Source organism: Protobothrops mucrosquamatus, unplaced genomic scaffold (genome assembly GCF_001527695.2).
Source record: "Protobothrops mucrosquamatus isolate PMUCROS unplaced genomic scaffold, P.Mucros_1.0 scaffold3457, whole genome shotgun sequence".
Taxonomy (NCBI): Eukaryota; Metazoa; Chordata; class Lepidosauria; order Squamata; family Viperidae; genus Protobothrops; species Protobothrops mucrosquamatus.
The window spans coordinates 5,624-7,401 of record NW_015389435.1 but is presented as its reverse complement, the minus strand read 5'-3'; the positions used below and the strand labels follow the sequence as shown (position 1 = coordinate 7,401).

At 34.5% G+C, this 1,778-nt stretch overlaps 1 protein-coding gene across 1 annotated transcript in view; it reads right to left on the bottom strand.

Moving 5' to 3' along the window:
• PHF21A (PHD finger protein 21A) overlaps window positions 1–498 on the bottom strand; it is a gene marked incomplete at its 5' end in the record, with an annotated part of 40,012 nt that extends 39,514 nt beyond the window's left edge. Inside the window, one exon of the mRNA XM_015827041.1 lies at window positions 310–498. Coding sequence (XP_015682527.1) covers window positions 310–498 — 189 coding nt within the window. The remainder of the gene's footprint in view (window positions 1–309) is intronic.
• Window positions 499–1,778: the final 1,280 nt, after the last annotated feature.

Genomic DNA, 1,778 nt, shown 5'->3' with positions numbered 1-1,778 from the left:
TGGTAGGTTTTCCGTGCCACTCCGCTCGGACCGCCGGCTTCTTGCTACTGGGCTGTCTCCCTCCGGAACTGTTTCCCCCCCCCTCCCGTCTATGTCGACCCCTTAGTTCCTTAGTTGACCCGAGTATAAGCCGAGGGGGGCATTTTTCAGCCCCAAAAATGGGCTGAAAACCTCGGCTTATACTCGAGTATATACGGTAGTCGTTACTAGACTAGCATTGATTTTATGTACTTTTTTCTTTATATAGTGATGAACTTCAGCCTAAGAAATAACTTTTCAAAAGTACAGTAACTAATTCAAACACTTTACCTGTGATCCAAGCAGGTTTGGAGAGGGTGCAGTGGTCTGCTGCTGTAGCTGCTGCTGCTGCTGCTGCTGTAGAGGCTGTGATGTTTGTATTTTATTTTCTGTCTGTGCCAATGGCTGTATTTGAAACTTACTATCAGTCTGTTCCTGCTTTACCATTAAATTTTTTCGGAGTTGTTCAACTACTCTTTTCTAGCAAGAGAATAAAAATAAAAATAGTATCATATACTTTTTTCATTACAGTAAAAATACATTGCAAGATTTTTTTCAAAAACAAATAGAAACAATGTAACTGGTTATAAGATGAACTTTGTTTTAAGGTTCTATATTAAAAAGTCAGTTTTGTATTAATATTAACAAAATATGAATTTTGTTATTAATAATGAGTTTTAAGTTCTAGTTCATTTTAATTACTATTACATATGTGTATGTGTGTTTATATTTGATTGCATTACCATTGTTTATTTTTGTTGCTGTTTGTTAAAACTCACTATAAGCTATAAAATATTTGATTAAATAAATTTCATACTAAATAAAAATAAAATAAGGAAAGCCAACTGCTAACACTGTCAAACCAGCAAATTTAAGCAAGGATAACATATCACTAAAAGCAGAAGTTGTGGGCAATTAAATGAAGACACCCCTCCCCCAGGAACTATTGCTCTTTCACAGCTCAGACAAAAGTGTGCAGCAAAATGAGGGCACTCATCATTCAAATCTTTCACAAACTTTTATAACAAATCAGTAAAGTATTATAAGCAACAACAGTCCTGGGTTATAATATCTAATTCCTGCATATGGGAGTTTTATGTATTGCTAATATAACAGAATGTTCTTCCCCAGTTTGGGTGATCTCCAATCCTATAATCCAAACTGTTCATGATGTTCCTGATCTTTATTCCACCAAGCCTTTTCCACATGCATAGGAGTAGTGCATGTTTTAAACTGCATCACATTTTCTGGTGTTCAATTATTTCTGTCCTTTTTAAGCTTGAAGAATATAAAAATATATGCCATTAAAATTCCCCCCGATTTTGTTAACCCCTTGCCCATACATGCCTATGTAGGTCATTTGTGGCATTCTGATAGAAATTATAGTTCTATGATTCATTTCACAAAAACATTATTTTTATCAGATGGTAATACTTTGTTTAATTACTGTATCTTACAGTAATTCTTATAAGCCAATAGATATGTGGTAATTTTTAGAGCCTGTCATTTATTTTTATCGAATCAGGTTCTAAATGTATTTGCCCAGAGATCAAGACAATGAGATTCCATATTCTTTATTTAGGCATTCAAATACTGATGTATTATTTACTGTTTCTTTCAGAAGTACAAAATGATGTGTCAGCAAGTATAGGCAGGAACAGAAGGATCATTTGCAGGAAGCAGAACACCATAAGGAAAAATAACAGAACGGAAGCCAATTATACCTGCCAAACTATTACTCTAATTATTCACAGCAGAAG